This window comes from Silurus meridionalis, chromosome 2 (assembly GCF_014805685.1).
Source record: "Silurus meridionalis isolate SWU-2019-XX chromosome 2, ASM1480568v1, whole genome shotgun sequence".
Taxonomy (NCBI): domain Eukaryota; kingdom Metazoa; phylum Chordata; class Actinopteri; order Siluriformes; family Siluridae; genus Silurus; species Silurus meridionalis.
This window is the reverse complement of record NC_060885.1, coordinates 19,137,263-19,154,119: the sequence shown is the minus strand read 5'-3', so window position 1 is coordinate 19,154,119 and position 16,857 is coordinate 19,137,263. Positions and strand designations below refer to the sequence as shown.

General features: G+C 36.1%; 1 protein-coding gene across 1 annotated transcript; it reads right to left on the bottom strand.

Annotated features, from left to right (window-relative positions):
• Window positions 1–3,241: 3,241 nt before the first annotated feature.
• Window positions 3,242–13,286, bottom strand: aifm2 (apoptosis inducing factor mitochondria associated 2). Its single transcript, XM_046834925.1, has 9 exons — window positions 13,177–13,286; window positions 11,111–11,294; window positions 10,879–10,994; window positions 10,682–10,801; window positions 10,448–10,540; window positions 10,121–10,229; window positions 9,827–9,979; window positions 8,998–9,198; window positions 3,242–6,062 (listed from the first exon to the last, which is right to left on the bottom strand). The coding sequence occupies exons 2-9, from the start codon at window positions 11,283–11,285 to the stop codon at window positions 5,905–5,907; spliced, it is 1,125 nt and encodes a 374-aa protein (XP_046690881.1). The 5' UTR covers window positions 11,286–11,294; window positions 13,177–13,286; the 3' UTR covers window positions 3,242–5,904.
• Between the last annotated feature and the right edge of the window lie 3,571 nt (window positions 13,287–16,857).

The window sequence follows — 16,857 nt, the reverse complement described above, 5'->3', positions numbered from 1 at the left end:
GTATATTCTATTTTAAATGAAAGGACAGAGAACACACACAAGCACATACATAATACATCACTTTTGCCCAGATGAATCAGCAGATGATATTTGGATTGATCATCAATCACAAAAATTACGATGTTGGTGTCATAACTTACATATTATAAGGAATCTACAGCTGCTAAGAAGTATTTTAAATACCTATTTTAAAACACCTTGTAGACTGTTGGAAGTTGAATATTATATAACAGTGTTGGTGTGCATCATGCTTTAAGTAAAACTCTTTATTTTATATACCGTATTTTTCTGACTATAAGCCGCTACTTTTTCCCCACGTTTTGAACCCCGCGGCTTAATCAACGAAGCGGCTTATTTATGGATTTTTCCTGGGTTTTTCCCGGTTTCACAAACTTCAAGCTAAAAAACCGTGCGACATAACATTAGACCAATGAAATTTCCAAACGGAAACGAAAAAACCCACCTCACCTGTGTTCTGAGCTGCACGGCATCGGGAGAAAAAACTTTTTTTTTAAACACACGACGATGCCTAAAGGATAAACTCCTGAGAGAAATTGTTGTGAAAGGAAGGAGGAAGACATTGAACAATTACTTTCTTGGTAGGCTACTGTTTAGATACAAGCCGTTGTACCGCGTTGAGTCTGGATAAAGGGATAGCTCGAGTTGTAACTCCAGTTGCAACAGAAATCATATAAGCACAGACAGGTTTCCAAAACTCGTGCTTTTTTATTTTTCTTGGCAACAGCGTTAGGGGTTAGTCAAAGAAACTTAGAAATGAGCATCAGAAAATAATAAAAACATAATCCTCGTCTTGAACACACGCAGTAATAGCGGAAAAATGCAGTGTCAGGCTAATCCCAAAATACTGCTAAGCTCCTAAAGGAAGCGCAAGATATTTCACCCGTTACACCGTGTGTAACGTGTCTTTCGTTAAAGCCTGTGTAAAGTACATTAGTGTAGACACTATAGACAGGTGCGGCTTATTCATGTTAAAAATAAAAATATTTGTAAAATTCAGTGGGTGTGGCTTATATATGGGTGCGCTTTATAGTCCGGAAATTATGGTATGTATTATTGTAATATGGTATATTTAATCGCCCCTGAGAAAAAAAAGTTCATTACATAAAGTCTAAAGTTGAATTTTATATGGTGTTGCCATCTCAGAGTGAAATCCAATTAAGTCTTTCCTTGTATACAATGGAGGAGAACACTGGAAAAGCTTGCATATTGAATGAGGATCACTCTCCAAATTTTGCAATAAGAAGCTGACTTGTGGTGCTGCAAACAGCTGAGATGGATTCAACTTGATGAGAGAGAAGAGAAACGGCATTTCGATTCCTCTGTATGTCTGCACATATGGTGGCATTGACAAATAAAAACCTTGAACCTTGAACTTTATACATATTAGAAGTAGCAGTCATGTACTGCTGTCTGCTCAGGAGTCAGGAGACCTTTGTCCAAAACAATAACGGTTTGTGTCGACTTTTTACCACACATTCCTCCCAAAAAAGTATTACTTGTATCCCAGCAGACACCTTACAAGTTCAGTGTGGAGAGAAAGGTAACACAATACAAACCTTATTTGCAGTATAAAGAAATATCCAACAAATCACAAACACACAAATAAAGCTGTAGTCACAAGTGGTAAAAAAGTTTGGTTTTTTTTGTACCCTACTTATTTTATAGTGAAACTGACATTGGCTAAAATGAGAATGTTTAATGTCAGCTTTACCCAACTAAATGTTTTTGAGTGTTCATTCCCCTGTAACTGAATCTAAGGAATTGAGTGAACAAAAAACATAAGATAAATGCATGAATCCATCCACTGTTCTATGTTTTTAATTCAATGACCTCTCAGTACAAAGTTAGCATGGATGGAATTCTTGTTTTCTTCTCAGTAAGACAGGAGGTGTTTGTGTGAGGAAATCACAAACTACATAATTGAATAAAAAAAGGGGGTTTCTTTAGTTAATTTCATATATACACAAGTATCTAATGAGTTATATTTTGTATGTTTACCACAGAACAATTTTATTAATTCAAATTTTATTATTCTATTAACTACAATGTCAATGCACATGTCAAATTGCAACATATCAGTTTAAACAGTAGTAATATGATACCATATTTGAACAAATCACATGATATCTTTCGAAAATCACCATATAAGAATATATATTTCAATTAATGTGCCACCTATATAAAAATGCAGGAATGTAAATTATGAAAATATATGAAGTGTAGTTTTAAGGTCTTGGCCTGTATAAGTTATACAGCTTGCTGTTCCAGTGGCATAAATCTGGTGTTTAAAATGAATTCATCTTTCAAAATAAACTTGGACTTAATTCCTTAGTCTAAAAATAAGGAATTGTTTTAAAATTTACTAGTCAAATATGTCTAAAACATGATAAACTTTGTGATCTTGTGATGAACAGTGTTTGATAGGATTTTACCTTTCATGGGTGATGTCTGAATTGGTTTATTTGTGCTAGTTTAAACATTTTAATGACATTATTTTAAATATTAAACAACTCAACAACTTCATTTCTATTGGTCATTGATTTATGTGTTACCTGTATTTTAGTCACTTCTTTAAATGTACAGTTTTTAATTTTTGCAGCTATTTATTTTTTTATATATAGTTTTGCTTCATAACTTTTTATTACTGCATTTGTTACAAATGAGAAGCCTGCCTGACCTATAGTTTGACTCTGCTTTGTAATCTTGTCTTTGTAAATTCTTTCCTGTGTAATGCTTATTCTGAAGTAAAAAAATAGTGTGACTGACGGTTTTTCACTATGTGTATCTCACAATGTCTCTTGTTTGCATTTGAATCTGGGGTCAGTGAGTCACTTTTGAGTAGATCAAATGACAAAGCTGCTTCACTCTCTGACCAGAAGAAGTCAAATTTGGCTCCAAAGTTCCGGGAACATGAAACAGGATGCTTAATGCTATTAATCGCAATATGGAGCCTTTAGCCTTTGAAAGCCAAACAAAAAACCTCTATCACTTCCATAAAGAGGGGTTAAGATTTATATAAGAACTGACATTTTCATTCTATACTTTAGTTATTTTGGTTTCTGTTTGCCTCTCTTATTATCTCCAAAATCTTATGTTCAACCGTAATGAAAGGTTTAGCAAAACACCAGCCTGGTGGCATTTTTGCATTTAAAGGAGCAAAAAATCAGATTACATGATTAAGCATCATTACAATAACAACACATTTTAGACAACACAACAGTTCTGTAAATGTAACAATATTTTTAATATGGAGTATTATAGGTGAAAATGCTTGTGTGTATGTATATTCAGTATACTGCATCAACATATTTGGTAACATTAAAGCATTTTTAAACCTTTTCTTTGTGCTCATGAGACATTTAAGAATGTCAGGTATTTTATGTACTTTTACAGTAATATAGAAAAAAACAAAAACAAAAACAAACAAAAAAACCTTTGTCATATTATCCCAGTCCAAATAGGCTGTGGACTCAAATACATTTATTCATAACTCTGCATGGTCCTGGAGGCATTCAAGTATTAGGTTGGATAAATGCAATGATACTGCCAAATAAACAGGCACAGATTTTAAATCTAAATTTTATATATTATTTTTTCCACAGCTGCTTTGTGTCAATGTCAAAGGATTAAAAAGCTATACAAGTAAAACCCATATTTATAAATAACATTTATTATGAAGACTCTTGGAAACAAAAGGTAAAAAACTACAATCTTTAATCTTTTTTAGCTTGCCCCACTGGGGGAACCTTTAAAGGTTCCATATGGGTTCCACATTTTATCAGAACAGTTCTTCTCATAAGAGAGATTTCCCAGTGAAAACTCTTTAGGCAGCTTTGCACAAATTAGTGTGTAGCATATTTCAGATTTCTGTATCTACATATTAAGAGTCCACAAATAATTTTCCATTACAATTTTGTTTCAGACTTTTGTCACCATCTAGAGGTGACATAAGGCAATTCTTTATACAGTTATCCAGAGCATCAGTATTTTTGTCAATAATTTATAATCGCTTTATATTGATCTTATATTGGCTCACATAGGTCTTTAATTTAAACTGATCATGTGTTTTACACAGAATGTGCACTTTTCTTTTTCTTTACGTTTAACTTCAGTAGGGACTAACTCAGTAACTCAGATGTATTAATGTGTTCAGAGCTACACACGCGTTTTGCCAGTCAAACTTGGCTGTAACAGTTTCCTCTGACCAACCAATCAGAGAACAGAAAAATGCTGACGCTATTCTGGGCCAGCTAGCTGGCCCTGTGAGGCGAATATGAAATCTGATTGGTTAAAGAAACAAACCTATTGATATATTCGCTATAGTAAAAAGGCTAGTGGAACAGACTTTGAAGGCCCTGGGCAGATTAGATTGCCATGGCCGCACATAGAGACTAAAATCTGATTGGACAAAAAAATTTACATCCACATACACATACTGGAAGCATTGCAGCCAAGAGAAACACTACGGAATCAAGAGAATAAACTGTTGGAAATAAATTAATACAATTTCATGGAACAAATATTAGAATTCAGGTTGTAAATGTAGGTCAGTGCTTCTGATAGTGTTTAGTGCCCTGACCGCCCGCCACTGGTGTAAACACTGTTGATCACACTAAACATATTGTTGTCTAAGGTTGTGCTTAGAACTTCCAACAAGTTTCTAAAATTCTAAATGCAGATCAATGACTATATACTATTAATAATAAAAGAGCAGCATAGTTTATTAGAAATATAATGATTTAAAAGAAAAGTCTACTACCTTTTCTCTTCCATGTTAGTAATGCAAAAACAATCTCATTTCATGAAAGACATTAAAATGCCATTAACAGCATTTTAATATATATTTGTTTCTCATTTAAATGTCACAGTTACAGAACCCGCCGAAAGTATACAACAAGGTTGTTTTTTTTGTTTTTTTGATGGAAGATTTGGTTTGAGTTCAAAACACAAATATGACATACTAGAATTTCAGGTTCCACTTTAGTTTACATCTAGATATGTGAAACTAGTTAGGACATGGCACCCGTAGTGTAAGACCACAAAATACTAGCCACAGCTAGTTTTTCAAGTAAATTAAACACAAAATGTTTGTTTGTCTGTCACTTACTTGCTATAACTGCAATTTTGTGATTCTTTTACACAGTCTTGTGCCACAGCTTCTTTCAGTTGTTATTTGTTTCTTTCTCACACTATTTGTTCCTTTCTTTGTTTATTTATTTATTCATTCATGGCTTTTACCATATTAATGTCATTAGCTGCTGTTGTTTTTCTTGGCTGATCTGTGCCATGTCTGGTTGTATTACACCAGTTGTTTCTTTCTTTTAGAAGACATTCCAAATTGTTGTACTGGCAAATGCATCATTCTTGTGCAATGGCTCTCCTCAATGTTCACCCTTTTCTCAGATTCAATATGACTAGCTTTTTCACCATAAAAGCTCTCTGGTCTAGTCTGGTGTGGTCATGCTGGTTTTGGAATGAACCTAAAATAGACATTCAGAGCTAATAATTGTTTAAACATTCAAGCTAACAGGACACACCTGGGAAAAAATACATACCTGCCAGTCACATGTTGCAATATGTCTGATAACTTGTGTGTAATCAAACAAATCATCCAATGTTCTACATTGTTTTACACAACTTGTATAACGATGAAATTCAAAATCATTTTCATTTTTTTTCCAATATTTTCATAGGGGACAGTGTGAGAACACCTAAGAAGTGGACTTGATTATAACAGGAGAATTTATCATTATATTTCATTGCTGTTTACAAAAATTATTAAGCCAAAATTTACAATTGGCCTTAAATTAACAATTATTTCCCATGTTCCTGTTATACAACATACAAATTTGTAAATGACACAAAAATACATGCTGTGGCTGCCTACTTGCTGGGGGCTTTCTGTCCCATTTCCATCCAGCTCTTCCAGAGAAGTAGGCCTTTACTCTTTCCAAGGGTGACTAAAAAGCGAGGTAGTTTATAACCATTAAATTGGCCCACACCATCATCTCTGCCCATAGCCAATAACATTGTCACATTTCCTACAGGAGAAATCAGACACGCAAAATCAAAATTACTTGTGGATATACACACACAATATACAGTTGTATGCAAAAGTTTAGGAGCCCCTGACAATGTCCATGATTTTCATTTATAAATATTTGGGTGTTTGGATCAGCAATTTTATTTATCTATCAAATAACTGAAGGACACAGTAATATTTCAGTAGTGAAATGAGGTTTATTGGATTAACAGAAAATGCGCAATATGCATCGAAACGAAATTAGACAGGTGCATAAATTTGGGCAACCCAACAAAAAAAATCACATCAATATTTAGTAGAGCCTCCTTTAGCAGAAATAACAGCCTCTAGCCTTCCTATAGCCTGTAATGAGTGTCTGGATTCTGAATTAATGTATTTTGGACCATTCCTCCTTACAAAACCTCTTCAGTTAGGTTTGATGGTTGCCGAGCATGGACAGCCCGCTTTAAATCACCCCACGGATGTTCAATGAAATTCAGGTCTGGGGACTGGGATGGCCATTCCAGAACATTGTACTTGTTCCTCTGCATAATTGCCCGAGTAGATTTTGAGCAGTGTTTTGGGTCGTTGTCTTGTTGAAATATCCAGCCCCAGCGTAACTTCAACTTTGTGACTGATTCCTCAACATTATTCTCAAGAATCTGCTAATATTGAGTGGAATCCATGCGACCCTTAACTTTATCCAGATTCCCAGTACCGGCACTGGCCACACAGCCCCACAGCAGGATGGAACTTCGCCCAAATTTTACTGTGGGTAGCGTGTTTTTCTTGGAACGCTGTGTTCTTTTGCTGCCATGCATAACGCCCCTTGTTTTGACCAAATAACTCAATCCTTGTTTCATCAGTCCACAGCACCTTATTCCAAAACGAAGCTGGCTTGTCCAATTGTGCGTTTGCATACCTCAAGCGACTCCGTTTGTGGCGTGTATGCAGAAAAGCCTTCTTTCGCATCACTCTCCTATACAGCTTCTCCTTGTGCAAAGTGCGCTGAATTGTTGAACGATGCACAGCGACACCATCTGCAGCAAGTTGATGTTGTAGGTCTTTGGAGGTGGTCTGTGGGCTGTTTTTGACCGTTGTCACCATCCTTCGCCTTTGCCTGTCCAATATTTCATGTGGCCTGCCACTTCTGGCCTTAACAAGAACTGTGCCTGTGGTCTTCCATTTCCTCACTATGTTCCTCACAGTGGACACTGACAGCTTATATCTCTGAGATAACTTTTTGTAGCCTTCCCCTAAACCATAATGTTGAACAATCTTTGTTTTCAGGTAATTTGAGAGTTGTTTTGAGACCCCCATGTTGCCACTCTTCAGAGGAGAGTCAAAGAGAACAACAATTCGAAATTGGCCACCTCAAATACCTTTTCTCATGAAGGCTTGATGAGCTCACTAAACCAATTGTGTTCCAATTAATCAGTGATAAGTAGATACAGGTATTCAAATCAACAAAATGACAAGGGTGCCCAAATTTATGCACCTGTCTAATTTAGTTTTGATGCATATTGCGCATTTTCTGTTCATCCAATAAACCTCATTTCACTACTGAAATATTACTGTGTCCTTCAGTTATTTGATAAATCAAAATGAAATTGCTGATCCAAACACCCAAATATTTATAAATGAAAATCATGGACATCGTCAGGGGTTCCTAGACTTTTGCATACAACTGTATATATACAGTATACACGCACAAACACAATATATTTATATAAAATGTACCCCTCAATAATCAGTTAATAATATGTCTACTCACTGAGAACTTTATTATCAACACTTGCACACCTACTCATATATGCGATTATCAGGCAATCACATGACAGCAGTGCAATGCAGAAATTCAAGCACATACTGTATGGACCAACAGTTTTGTGAAATGTTCCCATCAAACAGGAGAATGGTAAAAAATATGATCTGAGTGATTTTTGACAATGGTAGGCTTGTTGGTGCCAGACAGGGTGGTTTAAAGATTTCTAGAATTTCTAGAGTTTACGCAGAATAGTGCTATAAAGAAAAAAACAAGTGCGCAGGTGTTGTGTAGCTGTAAAAACATTAATGAGAGAGGACAACAGCGTGACTGGTTTGAGCTGAGAGTAAAGCTACAGTAATTTAAAAAAACCACTCTGTCAAATTGTGAACAGAAAAGAATCTCAGACACAATGCACAACATGTTGAACATTGAGGTGGATGAAATGCAACAGTAAAACATATCAGGTACTTCTGTCAGCCAAAAACCAGAAGGCTGCAGTGGGCAGGTAGCCTGGTCTAACAAATCTTAATAATGATGATTTCTGCTGAGGCACACAGATAGAGCGCTAGAACTGGGCACCAACAGCATATATACGTGGACCTAACCTGCATTGTGTCAACAGTCCAAGCTGCTGGAGGTATTGTAACAGGGTGAGAATGCTTTTTTTTTAGCTAACATTGGGCCATTAATTATACTAATATTTCATTTGTACTTACACTTTTTGTTGTTGTTTTGTTTTAGCATTTTTACTTAGTGTGTGCACTCATTCATCACCTCAGTTTGCCCATATAATATTGGCTTCTTCCAGCATGATAATCTCACAATACAAAAGTCATTTTAAACTGATTTCATCAACATGACAATAAGTTACATTTTTTTCAGATGGTCCAGGTGAGCATTTGGAATGTGGTAGAACTAGCGATTCACAGCCTTCACAAAAAGGGCACCTGAAAAACCTGCAAAAATTCTTGATGCAATCATGTCAAGATGGACCAGAATCTTAAAGGAATGTTTTTAACATTTTGTGGAGTCCATGTCACATGGAATTTAAGTTGGTCTGAGAGTAAAGGGAGGACCTACACACGACTAGTATAGCGTTCCTAATAAAGTGCTTGATGAGTGCAGAAATCAGATTATTAATGTTACTGTTGTGTTAAAGTACTGCTGCAAGGTGAAATGTTGTTACCTGTGTTGTATGATGTCAGTGCTTTTCCAGCCAGGCTGTTAATTATATTTACCACAGCAACCTTGGCATGGAGACCAGCATGATAAGCCATCTTGGGTTCTTTTACATTAGCACAGTCCCCAACAGCATATATGTTGTCAAAGCCCTCCACCTGCATGTGCTTATTCACTTTTAGGGCTCCATCCGGTGCCAGACACTGACCTGTAGCACAAGCAGACATACAACAAACAGAGTGATGTTGAGAAATATACCAGTGACGGGGAAAAAAAAAGACAGAATACAGCTGCTTACTAAATAAATAATCAAGGCAAAAAAAATTTATGTAGAATAGAATAAAAGTCACAAATGTTACATAACATAGCATATAAAAACAATTACAACTTACAAATATATATATAATAGGGCTGTCAATTCATTCAAATATTTAATCGTGATTAATTGCATGATTGTCACAAGTTAACTTGTGATTAATCGCAACTTAATCGCACATTTTACTCTGTTCCAAACGTACCTTAAAGCAACAACAGTTTTTATTTGCCGGATGTGTGCACATCGTGAATAAATGCATGTTGCGTTTAAGGTTTTCATTTTGCCTTTTATATTAATTTATATTTTTAATGAAAATTGTCAAATCCGTGTGAATAATATTATTCCCGTTAAAATTCATTTTAAATTAGTCAATAACTCGTTCATTTTTGACAGCTCTAATATTTGATAATGTCCAATAACACTATTTTTCACAAATAAGTATTTTATTATAGATAAATGGCACTTTTATGCAAAATCCAATTTCATTCATTCAGGAATCCACACAGAAAAAACAACTGACCCAAACTGGACCTGTAGGCATTGGAATTGATCTTGTTCCCGGCACAGCAAATAATAAGATCGACAGTAAACTGCTCGCTCTTATCCGTCTTGACCACTTGGCCCTTCTGAGTCACGTTCAGTTCCAGCTGATTAAGGTTTGAAACTTTCTGGCCTAGAAGTAAAAAAAAATTTTGGACCAATCGATTATGCTGTAATCATCAACAGAGTGTAATTATCCAAAAATATTATGATCTGTGTATTTTAATGATGTCCCCTGCATGTATGTGAAATAAATGCTGTTAAGAAGATTTACCTAGAAATATTTCCACTCCCTTTTCCAGCAGTACCTGTTGGGCCTCTTTTCTTACACTGGGGAGCAGCTCTGCATCAGCTAGGGTGTCATGTGAGTGAATAAGTATTACCTGTGTTTAAAAACATTCCATGTGTTTCTAGTTTTGTCTTATTATTTACTATAACTTGCCATTCATATATTTTAGCCAGTAACATAATTAATTCCCACTTGCATCAACCATAAATACACTAGGGTTATCTAACAGAAATAAGTAATTAAAACAAGAATGTGATTTTATATATCATCTGGATAAATGCTTAGTTTTTATAGAGTTGTTTGATTCAAAACCTTCTTGTATGGATATTCTGTCCCGATCTCAGCAGCCATTTCTACCCCAGTGGCTCCACCTCCAATCACAAGCACAGATTCAGCTTCCTGGAACTGAGAAAGGACATCATACAAAATTGTCTTCCTGTTTAGACAGATGCTGTTTAGTAGATAACGCCATAAAACATGTTTGTAACAGAGTTAACATTTTACAAACAGGGACAAAATCAGAATGAATGTTAAAACAGCTACTACCTCTTTCACAATGCCTTCATAACTCTCAATCGCTTTATGGTAGGAATCCACAATGTTGCATTTCCCAGGAAAAGGCCCTTCTGACCCAGTGCAGAGAATGAGGTGTGAATAACTTACTTCCTGTGGAAGATTAAACTCGTTTAAGATTCGAATACCATTATTTCAAGATAAACTCGTAAAAAAACATCAGTCAATACCTTTCCATTGTCAAGCACGACATATTTGTCCGTAGTGTCTATTCGAATCACTCTGCCCTGAAGAAAAAACTGTCCGAATGTTTCTTTGTATGGAATAAAAGTTTGCTTAGCAAATCCTGTGTGGAAAAAAAACACGGATTGTTAGACATTAAATGAAATACCCCAAAGAAATAGTCGATTTTAGTAGTTTTGTTCAAAAAACATGGTCAGATTTGGCTGTTGTACAACATACCACTTTGAACTGAAGCACGCAGTGATGCAACATTGTGATGAAAAGCATCTAATGGGTTGATCAGCATAAAGGGGACCCCGTGGCTTTGGAGGAGCTTGGCAGCTGCAATACCACCAAACCCACCACCTACAATCACCACATGGACTTTCTCATCGAAGGACAATTGTCCCCCCATAATGTGAATCTGCAATGCATAAAAATCAGTCAATGCCTAAGAAACATTTGATTCCCTTTTTTTTTTTTTTTTTTACACATATTCACGCATGTGGTCGTATTGTAAAGTAATTTGCTTTAATAATAGACTGTTGTAGGTTTACAGTTACATTCACCATGCTACCAGAAGACCTTTTCCACAAAATAACTAAGGCATTTAAAAAAAAAAACATTATTTTGCAGAAAACACACTGATCAAAATTAGAGAACAACAATGTCTGTAACATGGAAAAAGATTACAACAAAATTTTCTGAAGGTTACAACAGTCAGCAATTAGTAGGGTGCAGGCCTCTGCTCTGAATGACTTCAGCACATCTGCGGCCACAGGACAGCACTAGTCTCTCACACTGCTCTAGTGTGATTTTGGTCCACTCTTCTTCCAATCTCCTCCACAGTTCAGTGACTGTAGTGGGTTTCTTGGCCATAACTTTGTCGGCAAGGATTTTCCAGAGGTTCTCTATTGGGTTGAGATCAGGACTCTGGGCAGGCCATGTCATTATTTCAATGTTTTCAGTTTCAAGGAACTGCTTTACCCGTTTTGCTGTGTGACATGGAGCGTTGTCCTGCATGAACACTGCGGGCTGATTGGGCGTTGAACGCAGGGAAGGAACCATATGTTGTTGAAGAAGGTTCTGATAAACATTTGCATTCATTCTGCCATGTAGCTGTTTAAGAGGCCCAACTCCTGCTGCAGAAAACATGCCCCAAACCATGACACCTCCTCCTCCATTTTCACTGACTTCTTTACACACTTTGGGTTCAGTCTTTCTCCAATTTGTCGCCGAACATAATGTTTCCCATCGGACCCAAATAAATTAAACTTGCTTTCATCACTGAAGTGAACTTTGGACCAGTTCTCCTCTGTCCACACAACATGCTCCTCAGCAAAGCTTAGTCTAGCCTTTTGATTCTTTCTGCTAATGAGAGGTTTGGTCACTGCCGAGTGGGCTTTCAGGCCAAATGCTCTTTGGACAGATCCTTACCCTGTTCATCACTGAACTGGTGAGCAAATCCAGCTGCAGTGTGGAAACGATTGCCCATTGAGATCCTCCGCAGTATCCTGTCCTCCCTTGTATTTGTCTTCCGTGGACGAACAGCCTTCTTGGCGAACTTGAATGAGTCTGTGATGTTGTAAATATTCCATATTCTTGAAATCACAGTTGGAACGACCAACTTGTCTTGCTATGGCTGATAGGGTCATCCCTTTGGCCTTCATCTGGACAACCTGCTGCCGGAGGCTTTCAGTCACTTTAGAACGGCCCACCATCTTACAGAGTCAGTGAAACTGGACATTAGGCTGCCAGTTAAATAGGAGTTGACAGATAATCAAGGACATTAGCACCAGGTACCAGATTAACGCCAATAACTGGGAGGTATCTGAAAGTGTTCTCTAATTTTGATCAGTGTGTTTTCTACAAAATAATGTTTTTTTTTAAATGCCTTAGTTATTTTGTGGAAAAGGTGTTCTGGTAGCATGGTATAGACAGGACAAAAATATCTTCAACTGTTGAGCAGTGAAGATGACATTATTTCAGTATTGTTCAATTGTTTATAAATTGTTCTCTTATTTTGATCGCCAGTGTAGGTACTTATATTCGCAAACTATAACGTCTGATCAGCCCAAAACTAATCCTTAATAACTGACACTCTGAACAAATTAAAGCTTGCTGGTACAGATACTACTTATGCACTCGCCGGTCACTTAGTGCGGAAGTTTAACTGATTTTACTCGCCTATGCCATATCAACAAGCGCTGTCAACTAGACCATCTAGATTTAGTCGACTAAAACCGTCCTAGAAAACCGCTCATCGAGATCTAGAAGAAAATGCAATCTCATGTCCAAATGCTTACCTATTTCACTAGTAGTAATAGCACCAATTTCAAAAAGCCTCCAACCTACTCGATGATGACTGCTGGCTCTCCAACCTGTGTTGTGTTCTAAGCACGCATGCGCAGTGAAAACATAGGCGAGTATTCGGGGTTAGGTAATGATGGTTTTTACCACGCATGCGTTAACGGTGAGCAGCGAGCCAATCGACTGCGCATGCGCAGCCACGCCACGTTTAGGAAAGGTAATAGCTACGGTTATGTATTCAAAGTAGGCGGCCCACATACTTTTTATGTAATTTCAACATATAAAAAGTATGAATTTATCTATCCAATGTCCATACACAGATGTTTTCAGTCCACCTTTAAAAAAAAAAAAAAATGTTACTACAAAGTAATTTGCTGTGGTTGCTTATGTGGTTCTGATCGGAATTACAGAATCGGACAATTGTTTGGACACACCTTCTTTTTCAATGTTTTTTCTTTATTTTTTTTGATTATTTTTAACATACCGAGGATGTTGAGAGAAAATGTATGGAATTATAGTATGTGCACATTTAATTAAACAAAAACTTTTAAAATAACCAAGACAATGTTTATATTTTTGATTCTCCACATAAACCACCTTTTGCTTTGAAGACAGTTTTGCACATTCTTGGCATTCTTTCAGTCAGCCCCATAAGGTACATAAGGTCACCTGGAATGGTTTTCAATAATATTGAGGAGTTCCCAGAAATGTTGAGTGCTTGTCGGCTGCTTTTCCTTCACTCTCTGGTCCAACTCATCCCAAACCATCTCAACAGGATTTAAATCTGGTGCTTGTGGAGGTCAGGTCATCTGATGCAGCACTCCATCACTTTCCTTCTTAAAAAAAATAGCTCTTACTTATCCTAGATGTATGTTTGTGGTAATTGTAATGTTGGAAATCAAATTATGGTCCAACTAAATGCAAACCAGATAGGATAGTATGTTTCTGCAAAATGCTGTGCTAACAATGCTGGTAAAGTGTGGCCTCAATTCTGACTAAATCACTGAAAATGTCACCAGTAAAGCACCCCCACACCATCACACCTCCTATTCCATGCTTCACAGTGGGAACCACACTTTCGGGAACTGCCTATTCACTCTCTGAACTCCTAACAAAGACATGGCGGGTAGAATAAAAAAATCTCAGATCAGAACAAAGGACATTTTTCCACTGATATAATGTTAATTCCTTGTGTTTCTTGGCCCAAGCAGGTTTCTACTGCTGTCTTCCAAAGTATTTTTATAGCCACAGTTCGACTTTAAAGGCCTGACTCACACAATCTCCTCTGCACAGTAAATATATCTGCCATTTCGAGAAGCATCTATGTAAATTGGTTGTTTCTGAAGCTGGTATTTCTAAATAAATTTTTCTTACCATATCCTCCTTTAAATGGCTCTAATTAATCACAATTCCTTTTATGGATATAGTTGGATATCTATAATAATACTGTTTGGATTTTTTTTCGTTTCTCTTTTCCTGTGATATAAATAGATTAAAATTAATATATTAATATACTATGTAAATAATAATGCATCTGCAGTGTAAAATACCTTGTACTTTACTATAAATCTTATAAGAAACAAGGTTAAAGCTATATTGAGAGAGAGAGAGAGAGAGAGAGAGAGAGGGAGAGAGAGAGAGAGAGAGAGAGAGAGAGAGGGAGAGAGAGAGAGAGAGAGAGAGAGAGAGAGAGAGAAAGAGAGAGCGAGAGAGAGAGAGAGCGAGTGAGCAGTAGTGACTACAGTGATTTGGGTAAATATAGTAGACTTTAGCAGATGTTTTCGCGAAGTATGTAGCACTGATCACATCACCCTTTCTGATAGTGAGCACTGAAAATACTTCACATCAGACAAACAGATGGGAGAGACAGCAGACAAACAGTCGCTCTCTCCTTGAAGTATTTCCTGCCCCATGCAGGAGTGAAGCATACATGTATTTGCTTCAATTATTCTAACTTAAAGCAGTCAAAGACTGGTAAAGTGAAAAGATTTTGTATGACTTTCTTTCTTTCTTTCTTTCTTTCTTTCTTTCTTTCTTTCTTTCTTTCTTTCTTTCTTTTTTAACACAAGACATCATTTTACATGTAAATATTTCTATCTGTATCATTTTTGCCCATTGCAAATAAAATCTAGCATATATATCAAACGATGTGTTTTGTGGTAAATTAATTTAAAAGTAACAAATTCAATAACAAAGTTAAAATGCCAAACAAAACACAAAAAAAATCTAAGAACAGGATCCAGGGTTGTGGTGTCAAAGTACGGAGACTTTATTTTACAAAAATAAAACCAAGCAGTTCCACAGAAGTACCCCAAATCACAGTCCTTATATACCATTTTCTGCAATATTTGTAAAAATAAAAAACGCATATTTTTTTGTTGTCCAACTATTATCTCATCTGCCACAAATATCTCAGAAAATCAGTTTTTTCCAATTTAATAAAATAATGTAGCTAAACTCACCCTTCACAATTTTTTTAAGTACCATGTGATTTATTCATGATTCAAGATGTGACCTGTTTATAACTCTCCAGCATGGGAACCACCTGAAGTCCTGACCATACACTCTGACACATTTATTTCTCTAAACAAATCACCCCTCCAGAAGCTAGAATTCAAGTATAATGTTCTCGCTTATTCTTTAAATATGCTGATTCTAGCCACATTAATCACTTGCTGTGAACGTTCAGATTCATAAAAAATCATAAAATGTGTTCTTTGTTTACATAAGAAATAAAACACTTAGAGACATACTATTATAGGAGTATAATCAAAGAGCTTGTGTAGAGTGCATTCAATTGGTGTAACCCACTCCTCACCATGGATCATCTGGTTTATAGCATGGTCATTTGTCAGTACTGACTATATATAAATAATACATAAAACACTGTGCAGACTGTGAAAGTTAATAGTATGGAAGAAAAATAAAAAAACGTTAACAACATTAAAAGAGTTTTTACTCTTACCGGTACTAAATGATCTCCAGCCTTGTGGTTTGGAAACTTTAGAGATAGATAGATAGATAGATAGATAGATAGATAGATAGATAGATAGATAGATAGATAGATAGATAGATAGATAGATAGATAGATAGATAGATAGATAGATAGATAGATAGATTTTTTTTTATTCAGCTTGCACATATCTATCTATCTATCTATCTATCTATCTATCTATCTATCTATCTATCTATCTATCTATCTATCTATCTATATACTGTATATACTGTATATATGAATGTGAAATGTTGGGCAGAATGTACAGTAGGGATATAAAGATACATATAGATAAATAGTGCAGATGTAATGAGGAGAAAAAAGATATACTATGTAATATGTACATGTATTGTACAGAGGTTATATACAGTGTTTGTTTTGTTTTTTTTATCTAGCGGTGTAGTGTAGAGTTCAGTTGTGTGATAGTGGATGGAAAAAGCTGTCCCTAAACCTGCTGGTTCTGGTGCATATGTTCCTGTATCTCCTTCCTGATGAAAGGAGGTTAAACAGTTTATGACTGGGATGTGAAGAGTCCTTGATACGGAGAAATATATCAGTAAATAATATTATGAATGATATTTTAATTATACACTATTTTGGTTATCCACAGATGATACATGAGTGCCACAGTATCCGTACATGACCGGAAGGTTGTGATTTTAAATTCCCAGTACCACCAGTG